The sequence below is a fragment of the Phocoena phocoena genome, chromosome 7 (assembly GCF_963924675.1).
Source record: "Phocoena phocoena chromosome 7, mPhoPho1.1, whole genome shotgun sequence".
Taxonomy (NCBI): domain Eukaryota; kingdom Metazoa; phylum Chordata; class Mammalia; order Artiodactyla; family Phocoenidae; genus Phocoena; species Phocoena phocoena.
The window spans coordinates 111,912,092-111,926,351 of record NC_089225.1 but is presented as its reverse complement, the minus strand read 5'-3'; the positions used below and the strand labels follow the sequence as shown (position 1 = coordinate 111,926,351).

The 14,260-nt window shown below is 48.3% G+C and overlaps 1 protein-coding gene across 3 annotated transcripts in view; it reads left to right on the top strand.

Annotated features, from left to right (window-relative positions):
* The window catches only part of COL6A3 (collagen type VI alpha 3 chain), a 68,737-nt gene that overhangs the window by 34,016 nt on the left and 20,461 nt on the right, over nucleotides 1–14,260 (top strand). For all 3 annotated transcript variants that reach the window (XM_065881017.1, XM_065881016.1, XM_065881015.1), the window contains 16 exons: nucleotides 271–333; nucleotides 934–999; nucleotides 1,434–1,487; nucleotides 3,684–3,719; nucleotides 4,317–4,379; nucleotides 4,874–4,936; nucleotides 6,239–6,301; nucleotides 7,190–7,252; nucleotides 8,670–8,720; nucleotides 8,900–8,935; nucleotides 9,418–9,480; nucleotides 10,710–10,772; nucleotides 12,017–12,049; nucleotides 12,131–12,167; nucleotides 12,271–12,282; nucleotides 12,380–12,873. In XM_065881017.1, coding sequence (XP_065737089.1) covers nucleotides 271–333; nucleotides 934–999; nucleotides 1,434–1,487; nucleotides 3,684–3,719; nucleotides 4,317–4,379; nucleotides 4,874–4,936; nucleotides 6,239–6,301; nucleotides 7,190–7,252; nucleotides 8,670–8,720; nucleotides 8,900–8,935; nucleotides 9,418–9,480; nucleotides 10,710–10,772; nucleotides 12,017–12,049; nucleotides 12,131–12,167; nucleotides 12,271–12,282; nucleotides 12,380–12,873 — 1,260 coding nt within the window. The remainder of the gene's footprint in view (nucleotides 1–270; nucleotides 334–933; nucleotides 1,000–1,433; nucleotides 1,488–3,683; nucleotides 3,720–4,316; nucleotides 4,380–4,873; nucleotides 4,937–6,238; nucleotides 6,302–7,189; nucleotides 7,253–8,669; nucleotides 8,721–8,899; nucleotides 8,936–9,417; nucleotides 9,481–10,709; nucleotides 10,773–12,016; nucleotides 12,050–12,130; nucleotides 12,168–12,270; nucleotides 12,283–12,379; nucleotides 12,874–14,260) is intronic.

Sequence of the window (14,260 nt, the reverse complement as noted above, 5' to 3'; positions counted from 1 at the left end):
TTCTTGTTTGGAGAGTCCCATTGGGCAAGGACTGAGTGTGTTTTGTTGAAATAAATCCCCAGCGCCTGGCACAGAATGGGTCCCCAATAAATACTTGTGGGTTACCTGAAGTATCTGGAAATAATTTTACCTTCATGGAAAATGAGTAAATGGCAGATGCTGAAGCACTGTTCTTTTTAAGATTTGTGATTGGAAGAATGCAATGTTGAGGGTGAGATAAATATGTGAAACTCATCTAATTCTCAGTCTCTGGTTGTGGTTTTTATTTAGGGTGACAAAGGACCCAAAGGAGACAAAGGAGAAAGAGGGGATGTTGGGATCAGAGGTGACCCGGTAAGGGGAAATCCTTGTCACCGATTTGAGACTTGAGTCCGGGAAAGGGGTTTGTGGGGAGAAGTGGGTTGAAAGGAAGAATTTTATTCTTGAAATTGCTTTAAAACATGTTGGCAAAATATGTGGTTTGCCCTTTTCTTAGAATTTTGGGGTGGCTGGAGATGTCTTTGCCCTCTCGCTGCAAAGAGTAGTCTTTGCAAAGCCTCTTATGTGAAGACCCGAGAAGTTTCCCTAAAATGTGGTCTCAGGACACTTTAAGTTCGCTTTAGGAAAAGGGAAGAGTTTGCAGTTTTTCTTCCTTTATGGGTCTATAAAACCTGTCAACAAGTGACCATCGCTGGGCCAGCCTCTTCTGGCCCAGACCAGGACAAGGCAAGAGCGAGCCTGGCCACTATCCTCCCGGGGGGAGGAAGAGCCATCTCCCCCACCCTGTTTGGGGTTCAGAATGATTGCTGACCCCACGGCAGGCATTATCTGGAGATGGGATGTGGCCAAAGCGACTGGCATTCAGACCACCACTAATATTTTCCTGGTCACTGACCCAGCGGCAGTGGCTTTCCCTGCACACGTGGCTTATTCCCCGACCTGTTCTCTTTTCAGGGTAACTCAGGACAGGACAGCCAGCAGAGAGGACCCAAAGGAGAAACCGGAGACATCGGCCCCATGGTACAGCACTCTGTGTACCTAGACTCCCCCTGTGCCGAGAGCCCGAGAAACTAAAGTCAAGCTGGTTCACTGCCAGCCCCGGAGGCCACAACGTGGTCTTTAAGGCTGTGGATGTACAAGGCTGAGGTTGGGAGCAGAAAGCCGCGGGAAGCCAGTGTGCACACTCGCAAAGGAGTCTCCAAGAGGAACAGCAACAGCCTCTCCCAAGAGGGGCTTCCTCTCGGCAGAGTTGTGCCCCATAGATATTTCCAGAAAGTGCTCATCAAGCCTGAGCCTTGTGGGGGGCAGAGTGCACCTGGGTCTAAGGCACCCCCAGAGTGTGCGACTGGCCCTGTGTGTATCCATTCCTTTTCCCCAGCGTCTTGTGCAATATTTGAGTTACAAGTTCTTCTTCGCAGACGAGAATCTTACGTTAATTTTCTTTCCCATGACAGGGTCTCCCTGGGACAGATGGGGTGTCTGGCGGGCCTGGAGAACCCGGGAAAAGCGTGAGTGCCTCTTGGGGTTTGCAGGGGCTCTGTGGTGATATTTACTTAACTCTGCTAGACACCTTTTGGGGCAGAGCTGCTCAGCAACGTTTTATTTAGGGAATTTAAGGCCATTTCGGAAACCATTGTCCCCCATGTGCTGCTGCTTCTGCAGACCCTTCATTCTTATCATTCACTCTGGACTCCCCCAGCCTGCTTCCCTCCCCTTCTAAAACATACTGAATAGACGCTTTTAAAAGTAATATCTTTGCTGCTTTCGAATATTTGGCTGGGCTTTATCCCACTGAATGTTTAAAAAAATCTAAACAGAAACACAAATACAGAGGGAGCGAGGGGGCAAAGGGCGGGGAGGCTGATGGGGTGTATGCTTGTTTTGTTTGATAGTTGTTTTTCTCGTACTGCTGTAACTCCAGCAGTGAAACCAGAGTCAATTTTCTAGTGAACTGCATCTCGCAATTGCTTTTTCAAGACGTTTCAGAAATGCCTGTTGTAGACCGCTCAGTGCATGCCTCGTCTTTGTGTCTTGTTGAAGAATTGCTGAAGCCAAAGGGAGATGAATGATCTTTGGGAAGCTGTTTGAGTGCTTCCAGGGCCCAGGGTTACACAGAGCTCAGACCTCCTAGCTGGGAGAAGATGTGTCTGGAAGTCTGTAAATTCTCACGGCTAGTTCAGGGCGCTGGTGGGTGCCTGAGAAAGGTGTCTGCTCAGCATCTGGCTGGGGAAGGGGGCCAGATCGGGGCCCCCTCAACCCTTTCTCCCGTGGCAGTCACATGGTTAGGGATCTTCAGTGGACGATCAGAGGGTGTGTGCTGACAAGGGCTTTTAAAAGAAACGGCTCTCGGCCCTAGGCACGTGATATACTATGGGCATAACCTTGCTTTGAAAATTCAGAAGAAAACTTAAATTTTGAAAATGCTATCTTAAAAGCTTTTGAGTATTATTTTTGAATAATGCTGTTGATTTCTACAATGAAAAAAGAACATGAGGAAAGCACTCCATTGTTATAACGTACTGAACAAGTTAGCTTGTCCGTAGAGCCAAAGCTTGTTTCCATGAAGAGACTTAAAATACAGTCAGACACACAGTTTGTGTTAATTCTATGCTCAGGGTGTCAGTTTGGGTTTGAAATCAGTGTGGTCAAGTTAGGGCTGTCTTCCCTTAGGATATCACTAAGCCAGGCTCACGCCCAGATGAAAGGCCTCCTTCCCCTGGGCTACCTCACTCCTCACGTGGCCTGAGCACAGGTGGCCTCTGGTCATACTCGGTGAGGTCCCCTTTGGAAGCGGCAGGCAGATTGCTACTCTGTGGAGAGTGGCCTGGCTGCGCCCCTCCCCCTCTTGTCCATGTGTCATCCCTGGAAGGAGGCCAAGGTCTTCCATGAAAGAAGCTGCCATTACAGTGAATCAGGGCAGAGTGGTGGCCCCAGAAGATCATGGGGCTTGTTCCCTGGGAGAAGAGAAGCTGGTTCTTGGGTTGATGCAGGAGATAGGCCAAGCCTGTAACAGGCTGGTGCGTTACAGGCTCCAGAATTCAACCCCTAACCTTGCGAAGTTATATCCAGGATGGATTCCCACCCCAAACCTTTCCACTGAAGAGGAAGCCATCTTGAGGTGGGAATTCATGGATTACTTAAGAGCGAGCCCACGTTTATTTGAACTAAGGTTCACTTCTGGAGCATGGGGGAAGATATTGCCAAGTCATGAGCCCAGACCAAGTACAGCCAGGATTTTAGGTTCACATACGCCCACGCTGAATACTTTACTTAACCGAGTGTGTGTTATATTTGGCCAGGACAGTGTGGAGAGTCTGGGACTCCCTTCCATTATAATTAAGGTCTTACCTCTCCCTCCAGTTAGGAAAATGGAAGAAAAATAGACAGGTCGACCTTCCTGTTTCACATTCCTTACTTGAAACTGTCTGGGGCCGTGCAGCCCGAGGGGTCCTTATTTTGGTTGGCAGGTCTGAAGTCATCCTCAAACCTTCCATGTGGATGATTGACAAGGGCAGCGTGGAAGGGCTGGGCAGGAGGGGAGTGCAGGAGGAAAGGTGTCCCTTCACGAGAGTTTCCTCTGGGCTGGGTAGGCACAGTGTCTGGGGCCCAGCGGGTGTCGTGAAGGTGCGGGTCAAGTCCCAGGGAGCCTGGCCTCCCCCAGCCTCCCCGCCTCCCTTTCACCGTTGGTGTCATTTCTTCCTCAGGGCGGCTTTGGCCGAAGGGGACCAGCAGGGGCTAAGGTAAGCCTCAAAGTCACCATCTCTTTGCTCTCATCACAATGTCAGTCACTGTGTGCTCTCGAGAGAGGGTCCCCACCCCACCCACAAGTTAAAAATTACTCTCTCCTTCACCATCAAAGCTTGTAGCTCCCATCTTTTCTACCATCTCCTTAAATGTAGCCTCTTCTATAAGACTTGCAGAAACGATGATGGCGGTGGAAATGATTATCAAAATGAAAGTGACGGTGGGGAGGGGAGAAGGGAAGGGAGATGATTGGGGAGGCAGCGTCCTGGGGACCTCTTGCCCGCGATGTGCCCACTTACCTGGTCATCAGCAAGTCACATGTCTTGGTGGCTCTGTCCTCTCACCTGTGCGAGACAGGTTTGGGTCCCAAATAGCTTCATGTCATGAAGTCATCCTGAGGAAAAGGTGAGGGAAGAGTGAGAATCGATGCTAAGAGTGCAAAGTGGCTCCAAGTATTGAATGTCTGTCCCTGGAGTTATGACGCTCTCCCTTCTGACCCCTGGTACAGCTGTGACTATCTCCCTGCACCCTTGTGCAGATATGACTGTAGAACAGAGGGCTGACCCTTCCCTACATCTTCTCTTGTTTCAAAGGGCAACAAGGGCGGTCCTGGCCAGCAGGGCTCTGTGGGAGAGCAGGGGACCAGAGGTGCACAGGTCAGTACCCCCGGTGTGGTTACGTGCCTTGTGACATGTTCCCAGATGCCCTACCATTTTTAAAAAATTGAGGTGACCATTGCTTCTACAAAATTGAGCACAAAATTAATCTTTTAAGGTGGCGTTTAGCACATCCCCAATGTTGCATGACTGTCATCTCTATCTAGTTTTGAAACATTTTCATCGTCCCCCAAAGGAGACCCTGTACCCATTAGGCAGTCATGCCCCTCCCCCAGCTCCTGATAACCAACTAACTTCCTTTCTGTCTTTGTGGATTTGCGTATTCTAGACCTTTCGTATGAATGGAATCATTTAATAGGTTTTGTGTCTGGCTTTTTCACTCAGCACCAGGTTTTTGAGGTTTATCTATGCTGTAGCCGGTGTCAGTGTTTAGTTCCTTTCCATGGTGGAATGATATTCTGTTGTGTAGATACTATGGCAGTCACGGTGTGTCACCTCCACACGGCACTTCTGTTGGCATTTTACTTTTTCAGGGTCCTCCTGGTCCCATCGGTCCTCCAGGCCTGATCGGTGAACAAGGCATTCTCGGACCTCGGGTAAGTCTTGATCCCACCCCTCTCTTTAGCTAAATGGATAGCATGTTGCCCCAGCAGGCTGAGAGTTCCATGTTTCGTGAAGGGAGGAACAGGAGACAGACCCCTCAGCCCGACTCTGGCAGCACAAACCTGGGGCCAACCTCAGTCCTGGGAGCAACTGGCTCGTTCACCCTGAGGAAGTTAGAGGGCGTTTTTCTTGATGCTCCAGGGGCTAAGTCCCAGTGCTGCCCCTTCCAAACACAGGCCACCTGGGAGGTGAGCAAAGGAAGGAGGGGCCTCACTGCAGAAGTCTTAGGGTGGATCTGCAGGAAATCAGATGAATCAACCAAAATTCTCAGATTACTCTGTGTTATTTCATATTTGGCCCCTGGAAATTGCCACTGCGGCCTGGTATTTGTGTAAGGAGTTCCCCATCCTCAAGTTCGACATGCAAGATGTCCCTTAAACTTGCCGTCAATGCAAACATCAACATCTATCTTGGCTGTTATCCATGATGAGCAGAAACATGATGTAGCTGAGCTAGGACCGGGTGCCCATACTCTGGTGTCCCTTGGGTCTACTAGGAACAGGGAGCCATCATATAATTTGTTACAGAAATTAGTAATGACTAATAAACTGGCAATGAACTGGCCTGAGGCTACATAAATGCGCAAAAATGTTTTACAGGGGAAGTAGGAACTTTGTGAGAGCCCCTATTTGCTTGGAAAGTCCTTCCCAAGTTTGAAATCTGATAGATACCTATTTTGTTTTAAATATTTATTTAAGCTCTGCTTAGTCAAGACTTTAAGATGGTGCAGGGATGAGTTGAAGCTCTTCAAATAGTTAACAGTACGAACAGCTGCTGCATCTGTCAGGGTCATTTCTGGGCTCTGTAGGCTGCCCTGCATTTGAAGAGCTATGTTCCTTTGTTGACTTATTCACTCACTCGATGAGAAAGTGTGTGTAGGTTTCCAAACCTGTAAAGTCAGGCGCTCGTTGTGGAGGTGCGGAAAGGGAGAGGAGGTAAAGCCATATAAATCCGGGTGTCAGTCCCCTAGTCGGTAACTTAGGAGGTGAACGTTAATGACTGAGACGTGTGCCCACCTGTGAAAACTGGTCCCACTCATATTTTAGGTTTGCACAAGCCATCTCCATGCACGTTTGCACTGGGGTCTCCAGGGCTGAGAGTGGCAGAGAGCTGCAGGATCTGACCTCCACTCAGGAGCAGCAGGGGGTGGGGTGGGGCTTGTGGGAGGCGGGCTTCCGCAGCTTTGGCTTGGAGGGTGAATGTTTCACTGACTGTCTCCTCTCCTCATGCTCCAGGGAAGCGGGGGGACCGCAGGTGTTCCTGGAGAACGTGGCAGAACCGGGCCCCTGGGAAGAAAGGTTTGTCTGGAGCTCGTGTTTCCCCAGGCCGGAGCCTGGCCAGACACCATGTCACCGCTCCCTCGTTTGTCAGTCTGTCCAGCTGCTTGGCTTGCATATCCCTTCTCCTCCCCTCTGGTCTTTTCCACTAGGCCTCCCCTGTTAACAGTGGCTGCACCAGTGGGATCACTGTCCACGCCTTGAGAGCACCCATGGGCTGTGTGCAGTGGGTTGGCCTGCGTTCTCATAACCAGAACTGCCAGCCGCTGCTGAACTGCCCTATCTTTTCGAGCACAGGCTTGTGAGGACAGCTCAGCATCCCCAGGGCCCTTGGAGCACACCAGCGGCACTAGGACCACTTCCGTATTGCACTGAATGTTCTCCAGATATTGACGCTGTGCACAGCAGCCCCGATGGCCACGTGCAGCTAATCCAAGGGTCCCAGAGCCTGGCTGCTTTGGATAACAGCCGCTTGCTATATGCAGGCTGCCTTTCTGTGAGCCTTGAGAACGACTATTCAGCATAACCAGTCTGAGAGGCAGCATTTTCTTGGGGAAAGCAGTATGTTCATGTGACTCCAGCCTTGCCTCTCCGCCCCTCGTGGGGCCACTGGCTTTCACTGCTGACTCCACGCCTTCCTCTATCCCGTCTCTCTCTCTCCTCCCCGTTGGCACGTCCCCGTGCCATGATTACAAAAAGAACAAACACAAGCCTTCCTGGATTCTCTTCCAGGAGTCCACACGTGGATGTTGCAGTTTAAAAAATCATTAACATCAAAATCTAAAAGGTGAAGTTAGCAGCTTGTGGCAACCCTACCGATGATGTCACCCAGAACAAGTGCAGGGCTTGGAATCACATTTTAAATCGTCCCAGACCCACAGGTGTCTCAGCCCTGTTTCTTATGTCTAGGGCGAGCCCGGAGATCCAGGACCCAAAGGAAGCATCGGGAACCGGGGTCCTCGTGGGGAGACGGTAAGATCAACACGTGCACGGGGCCCAGGCTGCCGCTGACTCCACCGAGATGCTCAGGAAGCAGGGAGATGTGGCCTTGTGCTGGGTTGGGCTTTGTCATTGCAACTTCGGTTGGTTCCACAAAGAGACAGCTTGATAGCTGCTTCTTATATTACTGGGGATGTGATTGAAAATAGTGAAACCTGCTGCTTATGAGTTTCAAAATAATTTTTATTTCACTGGAGGAGGAGTGAATAGAGACATTTTTTCTTGATTTCTTTCTGAGAAGTGAATGTGGTGGTTTACTGACCCTTGAACCACCTTCATTTCAGGCCTTGCAAATGCTTTTGGAGCTCAACTAGATGGAGCTTTTCTGCAAAGAAATAAATGTCCTTGGTTTAAAATGGAATGGGCTTTGATAAGATCTCAATTCAGGTTGAAACGGTTTGTTTTGAATGAGACATCCCAGCAATGGAAATTCTAACTTTGAGAATTCATTTTAAAAAGTTATTTAAAAACACCCTAACTGCTCTCTTGCGGGAAAAAGAAATCTCCAGTACATTGGGAATGTTTCTGTAAAATGAGTCATTACACCTAAAAACTACATTAAGTGGACCAGGTTGATCTGATTCACAATCCCAAAGCTTGAAAATACTTTTCTTGTGTTTGTAATTTCCCTACAGCTAACTGAAATTTAAAAATCCATGGCTATTACTGTCTCAGAAGAAGAGGGGAAAAAAAACCAGACTTTAAAATCTACTCAAACCGTTGAATGAAATCTCTTCCTGATTCTGTTTCTATAAATTTGGGCCAACAGCTCTTTAGCTGTTTAAAACTGTAAATTAACTAAGGAGCATGTTCTGTGAATGTTTTAGAGATATTAATGTATATTTCATGCAAATTCTTTGGATTCTTTTGAAATAATCAACAGTGTCCAGTTTGGAAAGCCCCCCAGGAGAGAGTGATAGGGGCAGATCTCCGAGTACAGGGAAGTGGGTTTGGGGAAGGAAGGCAGGCTAGAGGCATGACCTGGATGGAAGGAAGGGAAGGGGCACCGGGGAGAGGGGAGTAAGGGCTGAGCACAGAAGACTCAGGAGGGTGCGAGACTGAGTCTTGCGTTCTTGCTTTGAAGTAGAATCAAAGACTCATATATGCATAGATCAAAGAGTCCTATCAACTCTAAGATTCCCTCGTTCCATGCGTCTTTGATTCTACATCCAAACGGCATCTTTACCAATAGCTCGTAGTAGTTCTTTAGTACAGACACGGTCTTGTTTGCACTGGAGGGTGGGATAGGACTAGGAACTCTTCCTTGAGCTGTACCTTGATCTGGGAACATTCCAGGGACACAAAGACCCACTGCTCAGGGCTTTAGAAAAAGAAGGTCATGGTGTGCCTGACAGGGGCACCTGCAGTAACGCTGTCTTTCCACTCTTAGGGAGATGACGGACGAGATGGAGTTGGCAGTGAAGGACGCAGAGGCAAAAAAGTATGTGTCTGCCGAGGATTCTCGAACTTCTGACATGCTGTATTTTTAAAGAATTATCTCTCAAAATTGAATTGTAATGTAGTGAATTTTTTCTCTTGGCTATATTTTTTTCTGCTCGAGAATAATTTGTTAGATGATTTTAAGTTGGGATCAAATACTGAGTCATTTATTTTTTATAGGGAGAAAGAGGATTTCCCGGATACCCAGGACCAAAGGTAAATATTCCCCTAGGGGGTAAACAGCATCATTGTTTTAGGATGTAGGTCTGATGTGACCATGGACTTAAGGTCACCATAGCTTGGGTCTAGTCTTCAGTCAGACACTTACTAATCAAGTGACCTTGGGAAAGGCCCACCCTCTCCAAGACACTCCCTCATCAGTCACATGGAGATGACAATATGTCCTTGTCATGGTGCTCGTGAGGATTAAATGAAGTGGCACTGCGATAGAGTACTTTATAAACCTTAAGATGCTAGTAGAATCTGTATGATGTTACCATTAATGTAACTGCTAAGTCCAAGCTCAGTAAGCTTAGACTGAGTCTGCAAATGCCACAGCTGTGCCGGTAACTTGGTGGAAAATCCATCAAAATTAGCCATTTGGCCGCTCTGGGAAGTGTGGTCCAGAGGCCCCCAGGGACCCTCAGCTAGACCTGCCTCTCAGAGCTTAATGTGCTGCTTCCTGGCTCTCTTCCCAGGGCAATCCTGGTGACCCGGGGACAGACGGAGCCCTGGGACCCAAAGGCATCAGAGGCCGAAGGGTAAGTTTGCCTGCACCTTCCTGGTAGCAGGTCTGAGCACTGAAGACTCCATTGCTTCTTTGAAAGTTACCCTTCTTCACTTGCAGCCTGGCCAGAGATAGTATGGGGTGGGAGTAGAGGAAACCTAAGCCTTCGACGGGATGTACTCAGGACACCCTGTGGCTGTGTCTTCCTTTGGTCATGCTCCCTTTAGAGGGAGGTCTGGAGGGCCCCCTCGTCTAATACGTCTCAAGGTCACTAGCCCATGGTCCACTCCGTGCATGGTGCCGGGGGAGTAAAGTCTCACAATGAATGACATCAGAAGTCTGCGCAGATGTATTTGGTCATGCCCGCCAGACGGTGCGGAGACAGGATTTCACAAGCTGCACGAAGTGCTTACTAGGGTTCCAAGTTCAGGGGCGAGCCAGGCTGAGACCATGTATTCTCTCGCCTCCCCACCATGAAAAGACTTCTCTTTCTTTTTTTTTTTTTTTTTTTTTGCGGTACACAGGCCTCTCCCGTTGCGGAGCACAGGCTCTGGACGCGCAGGCTCAGCGGCCATGGCTCACGGGCCCAGCCGTTCCGCGGCATGTGGGATCTTCCCAGACCGGGGCACGAACCCGTGTCCCCTGCATCGGCAGGCGGACTCTCAACCACTGCGCCACCAGAGGAAGCCCAGCCTCCTCTTTCTTAAGCTACTTTTCATTCTGGATTATTCTCCGTAGTGGATGTTTACTCATCCTTTTAAGATTGCCCTGAGTCTTGAATTAGCAACTTGGCCTAGAATCGGGTAAAGGCTTCTAACAGTTATATTTAGCTTAAAATATAGTGAAATTCATTGCAATTATCCTGTTAATTTTCTCAGTGAGGACATTCAAACTCGATCATTTATTACTCACGGTAGAGTTTTAAAACATTGGATTGGTTATCTACATTGAAAAGTGAGCTAATTAATTGTCAGTTACTGCTTTCTTATGCATCCATAGTGGTCTTATTAAAGGTTCTCAGGCAAGCATCTATCTCACCTTGACCTGCCAGAGAATAGAGTTGTGGGAGATGCACATCAGTTTTGTCAGGGCCACTTGTCCCTATACCTGAATTTTGGAGACACTTAAGGTCTCTTAAAGTGAGAGATTCCTTGTGGTGATGGGGGACATTAGACAAGATCATCTCCACCACCCCTTCCAACTGCAGAAGCTGAGAAGTCTCCATCTTCTGCCACAATTGAGCAATGTTTGTTCTGCTTCTAGGGAAATTCGGGACCTCCAGGGATAGCTGGACAGAAGGGAGACCCTGGTTACGCAGGACCATCTGTGAGTACCTACCCATTTCCAATCAAGCTGCCTGAGGGCTGGGTGCCTTACACATGGTCCTCCTTGAAAACTTTCCACTATCTCTTTTCCTCACGAAAGAGCTGCCTGCATTTTTGTTGTTGTGGTTTCTTTGTTTGTTTTTTAACCACTTCCCTTCTGATACCACAGTGGAGAAAAGAACTTTTGAGCTTTAGTGTACCAAGAAAATTTTAAAGCAAGTTTCACATGGAACTCTATAATCTAGGGTGTATCGTAATTTGCCTTTACAATTTCCTGGTGTAGGTTTGCTTGAGGTTTGTGTTGAGGACAAACTAAAGAGAACACATTTGAATACCTCTTGATTGCATCTTGTGGAAGGAGTATAGTATAGACCTCGGTTTGGGGAAGATTCCCTTTGGTGTATAAAATCCCCAAGGGAGCTACTGATTTGTGGTTGAGCCAGGAGGGCACCTTTCTCCAGCCCTTCCATATCCTTCATCATGAATGCCTTTGTTTCCTTGCTTGAATTTCTTCCTGTACTGTCTCCTGACATTGAAATTGATGAGGTTCACAGAAGAATGGAAAAGATAACTCAGGAAGTGGAAAAATCATCCTTAGAAAGAAAGGTTAGAGGGTTGGATTGGTTGAACCTGGGAGAAGATACTAGAGTCAGGTGTTTAATCTGGAGAGGAGCCTTTAAAGGGAGATGGTTAGTCCAGTTGCAGTGGGGGACAGGTGAGCAGGGGCAACTGGATGGAAAGACGCTGGCTACCCATGAGGTGACAGCTTGACCCTCGGTGGCCACACATTGGGATGAGATGCCGAGGGCAGCCATGAGTGTATCCCTGGGGTGGAATCCTGGGATGTGTAGACCTGGAGCCTCAGGGTAGCTAAGTGACTCCTGGGTGTCCCTCCTCTGACAGGATGTAGGAAGCCAGCAGGGGAAAGGCAGCTTTTCTCTCTGGAGAAGCAGCGTTTAGACTCAAGTTCAAATGTGTGATTTACGTTGATTTGCAATGAGTATCCTGGATTCCAGGGCATGGAGCTATTTATCTTACAGGGGAAACACTTCTGTCCTCAAAGTCTCTCCTTTGCTCTTCGAGCAGTTAAGTCAAATTTATAAGGAGAGCCTGTAAACGATCAAGGTCAGTCAGGGCCCACCTTGTTCTCTCTGTCATGCGTCTGTGGGCCCCGGGCTGTTCCTTGGTGGGAAGCTCCACAGCCCTCACGTCTGCGAGGTCTCAGCCCCCGTCCTTGTTTTGCAGGGTTACAAAGGCAGCAGAGGTGACTCGATGGACGTAAGTTGCATGTGTGCCTCGCGAGCCCTTGCCCTGTGAGCTTTCTTTGTCTGTTCTCTTACATCTTCTTTCCTTTTCCAGCAATGTGCCCTGGTCCAGAGCATCAAAGATAAATGTCGTAAGTACACGATTTTCTGCCGTCTGTGCCTCATTTTTATCCTTATGTGTGAAATTCGCACCTGGTGGACCAGGCTTTCACTCTCTTCTCTGTTCTCTTCTAGCTTGCTGCTATGGTAAGTCATTTCAGTAATTGAACTTCCTTCCAAGGAAAGCAGAAGATCCCTTTTCCAGGAAGTAGTTTGTCTGTGAAAACCCTCTCCCTTCCCACAGGGCCCCTGGAATGCCCTGTCTTCCCAACGGAGCTGGCCTTTGCCTTGGACACCTCTGAGGGAGTCACCCAGGGCACATTCAGCCGGATGAGGGATGTGGTCCTGAAGATCGTGGACGACCTGACCATTGCCGAGAGCAACTGCCCGCGGGGTGCCCGCGTGGCCGTGGTCACCTACAACAATGAGGTCACCACGGAGATCCGCTTTGCTGACTCCAAGAAGAAGTCCGTTCTCCAGGACAAGATCAAGAACCTTCAGGTGGCTCTGACGTCCAAGCAGCAGAGTCTGGAAACTGCCATGTCCTTCCTGGCCAGAAACACGTTTAAGCGGGTGCGGAATGGATTCCTGATGAGGAAGGTGGCGGTTTTCTTCAGCAATAAACCCACAAGAGAGTCCCCGCAGCTCAGGGAGGCCGTGCTCAAGCTCTTGGATGCTGGGATCACACCATTGTTCCTCACGAGCCAAGAGGACCGGCAGCTGGTCAACGCCCTGCAGGTCTGTGCTCTGGGCATCTCTGACTCTGAGAAGGTGCTTGGGTGCAACTGTACCCTCCCTGATGGGTTTGCACCCCTTAGCTTCTAGCTGAGGCTGGTCTCACTTGCGAGACTTCCAGAGCATCCTGATGGCTCTGGCACTAGATGGACATCCAAATGCCCATGACTTATTCCCACTAGGTCCCTCTTTGCTTCTTGGATGAGACTCTCCCAGGCTGACCCTGGAGGCCTACAGTCTCCTTGGGAGGTTCTCCAGACATCAGCCAGCCCAACACCCAAGCTGCATCCCTGTTCAAATATTTCTCAGCCAGACTGGCACCTAACAATGAAACAAGTTATTTAAGCATAGGACAAGGAAGCATTAGCTCCAGCCTATGAAGCAGCTAAGTGTTTCCTTATTCTTTGCTTAAATGACTTGTACAATTGTTATACTACTAATATATATATATATATATATATATATATATATATATATATTAATTAGTCAATTAATATTTACTCAGTGCTGATTGTGGCTTTGCAGTCCAGGATGGGTGGATGATGGGTAGGAAGGGACAGAGCGGGACCAGGAGTGAGGAGGTCTTGGCTCTAGTGCCAGTCCAACCACCTTCTAGCTTTAAGTCACCAAAAGTAACATGGCCCTGTCACTTATGCTCTCTGTGTCTCAGATGTCTCACCTGTAACAGAGGCTGGTGGATGAGATGGTCCCTAGCGTCTTCCTTTCCAAACTGGATGTTCTACAGTTTTATCACTGCCACGTCAGCAAGAGACAGTTGGGTCACTGGCACCATCTCTTAGGGTTTATTCTGCCAAACTCCAGGCCAATTGGAGAACATAGTATTGGGCTTTTGGCTCTGGCTTGGGCTATCAGCCTTATGTTCCTATTAGGGGATCATGTATACATCTCCCCTTGTGAGGGCTGAGTGATCCAGAACCACGCATGTTTCCTAAAAAGCATAGTTTCAGCAAGTTCAAAAAGTCAAATATTCATTCATTTATTCAATTTAATGATGATGTGCCAGGGGCTGTGATGGGCAGGACATTCTGAGTCCTCTGGAAGTGATTTCATAACTTGCTTTGTTGTTAAATCCCTTTCTAGACCTGGGCCCATGGGAGAAGGATGGACTGAATATTTGTTAGTCCCTATTATTGTTGCTAGATAACAATGACATTTAGGTCCCTGCTATTTGGTAGAGGCTATACCAGGTACTTTACATACATTATCCAATTTAATCTTCCAAATAACTTTGTGGGAATTTACCATTATCTCCACTTTGCAGCTAAGGAAACTGAATTCCAGAGAAATTAAATAATTGCGCTTCAGGTCCAGCAGGAGTGGGATTTGAACACCGGTTCATCTCATTGGGAGAAAACCTGTTTTCCTATCA